The sequence below is a fragment of the Coffea arabica genome, chromosome 9c (genome assembly GCF_036785885.1).
Source record: "Coffea arabica cultivar ET-39 chromosome 9c, Coffea Arabica ET-39 HiFi, whole genome shotgun sequence".
NCBI classification, from domain to species: domain Eukaryota; kingdom Viridiplantae; phylum Streptophyta; class Magnoliopsida; order Gentianales; family Rubiaceae; genus Coffea; species Coffea arabica.
In genome coordinates this window covers 5,280,581-5,282,935 of record NC_092326.1, presented here as the reverse complement: position 1 = coordinate 5,282,935, position 2,355 = coordinate 5,280,581, and the positions used below count along the sequence as shown (strand labels likewise).

The 2,355-nt window shown below is 36.3% G+C and overlaps 1 protein-coding gene across 1 annotated transcript; it reads right to left on the bottom strand.

Moving 5' to 3' along the window:
• Positions 1-244: 244 nt before the first annotated feature.
• Positions 245-2,355, bottom strand: LOC140013969 (WRKY transcription factor 28-like). The gene is made up of 3 exons (XM_072064187.1): positions 1,719-2,355; positions 1,225-1,368; positions 245-861 (listed from the first exon to the last, which is right to left on the bottom strand). The coding sequence occupies exons 1-3, from the start codon at positions 2,186-2,188 to the stop codon at positions 501-503; spliced, it is 975 nt and encodes a 324-aa protein (XP_071920288.1). The 5' UTR covers positions 2,189-2,355; the 3' UTR covers positions 245-500.

Below are 2,355 nucleotides of genomic sequence, written 5' to 3'. Positions count from 1 at the left end.
AAAGATAAGAAAAGAAAAGAATATTGCTGTTTAGTTAAACAATCTCGATAGTGATTTTATTGCATGTTACTGATGTGTTATGAGTGATTTTCTTTTTTTTTTTTTTTTTTTTAATAAATCCATGCCCGAAGAAAAACACAAACATGCAAGTAAATCTGTTCAAAACAAACAAAACCAAGTGTTTCCATCAAACATATATATTAAGTCACATAAGCATAAAAAAGAATGTAAACAAGCCGGCATCTAAATACCAAGTAAACTGATTCATTACATAGAGGCAAAGTAACACTAGCTAGGTACATAAAATATCTGAAACTAATGGTGAAGATATTTGATGGATGGATGCTTCACCTGGGCTTTTCATATCTCCACATAATCTCCCGGTTACTAGGCGAATCGATGAAGTTAAAAAAAGAAGGATAAAAAAAAAAAGAAAATTAAAAATTGACCTTCATCCATAAACTACAGACAAGATATCAATGAGGGGTTAGATTCACCATTCAGGGCTCTTGTTTAAAAAACATAGAGGGAACTATGTCCTGAAGAAGCCCATAGTCATGAAACTGAAGCTGCTGAAGTGGGGTTAGATTTTGCTGATACATAGAGCTAGTATTGGCACTAGCCTGGCTGTAAAATTGAGGCATCTGAACAATCAGTTCTTGTGGAAAATTTGGTACCCCTAACGGCATCGGTGTTAGCATGGAAGGAGGCAACATTCCGGCCACATTTCCTCTTAGAGTTGCTGGAACATGGTGATTGTGTGTTCCTTCATATGTTGTGATCACAATTGCTGGATCTTGAAACGATCTTTCGACGCGCTTCTTGACCGGACATTTTTGTGTTGTGCAACGATAGTAACTCCTACAATGACAATGTGAACAAGAATGGACAAGCACCTGTTGTTAAAGCAGATTTTACACTTGCAATATAGTGCATTTAGACAATTGAGGAAGTCAACAAATACAATAGATTAGTAAAGGAGATGAATGTGAACATCGTCTTGGAATTTCACAAGCAAAGACTAAGTGTTTCCGTCTTGTTAGGCAACAAATACTGCGCCAAGTCTTTGCTAAGAAGAGCAGGAAACCAAAGACCAATCCTAAGAGAGCATGATTTTGAGGAGAATATTGTTGAAGAAAACAGAAAGTGAAGTATATGATTTTCAAATAATTGCCGTGTTAATGAATTTGTCAAATTACTGGAGATTTTAACAAATGAAAGTACCTTGGATAAGGGCTATTCTTGACAGCCTTCTGTCCATATTTTCTCCATCTATATCCATCTTCTAGATGATCTACCTCACTTTTTGTCATGAAAGCAAAACGCGGCTGTCTTTCCTTCTTCTCCCCTTTCTTCTTAGGCTTGTTCCTGTTGTTATATGAAATCAATTTTGCACCCATACGAAACTAACAATTCCATATACATATGAAAAAGGAAAAGAAGAAAACAAATGATTCCATATATAAAAGGATTTTTCGTCTTGGGGCAAAGGAAATGACCATGGGAACATGCAAATGTTGACTATAATGGCTGATAATGAACATCTAACATGAAGATTATTCAACAACAAAATCAAATGCTGATTATGACCTAAGTATGTTGCTAAAAACACTTTTTGAATAGTTGAACAAATAGCAACAGGAAATAGAAAAAAAATACCCGTGTTCTAAATAGTATAGAGTAGAACCAAAAGTAAAATAAGGAATTCATGAACTTACTCTTTCTTGGGGCTATGAGCATCTTCCTCCTGTGTTTCCTTCAACTGCTTATCTTTCTTTCCCTTGTTTGAATCTTCATCACCGACTGCCTCAGTTGAAGAAGAGGAAATTGAAGAGTTGGGTGTAACTGGAGTTTCATGACTAGCACAAGCTTGATGGTCTCCTGCAGCCTCAATAACAACTGGTTTTTGCTCATCTTTGACTAGAGAAAATGCCTCAGAAGATGATGGCGACAAGCCAAAAGCTCTGGCAAATGTGCCCTGATCAGATGATCCTTCCAACAAGCAGTCAGTGAAGCTCATGTATGAGGGATCAAGCATGTGTGAACTGTTTAATACTGAAGAATTATCAGTCAAGGAGGATGAAGCCATGTGATGAGGGAAAGGAAAATTAGCACTCATGTTTATGCTGCCATGTCTGCCATCTTGATAGGGTTGATGGTAGTAAAGATCTCTGAAATCTTCAGACATGGCCAAGAAATCAAGAATTGAAGTGAAAGATGATGAAGAAGAAGTAAGTGAAGAGAGGAAGAGAAGAAGAAGAAGGACAGGTTTGACAAGAGCTTTGGTAATGTGTCTTTATTTAAGCTTTGACAAGAAGATTTGATGAGTTTTTTTTTTTCACAATTTCTTTCATT

What these genes read in the sequence shown, in the direction of transcription:
- LOC140013969 (XM_072064187.1), bottom strand. Translation starts at nt 2,188, where the DNA reads ATGTCTGAAGATTTCAGAGATCTTTACTACCATCAACCCTATCAAGAT. An exon ending in GCTCATAGCCCCAAGAAAGA is followed by an intron (nt 1,369 to 1,718) that starts GTAAGTTCATGA and finishes ATATAACAACAG; the next exon opens with GAACAAGCCTAAGAAGAAAG. An exon ending in AAGAATAGCCCTTATCCAAG is followed by an intron (nt 862 to 1,224) that starts GTACTTTCATTT and finishes TTGTCATTGTAG; the next exon opens with GAGTTACTATCGTTGCACAA.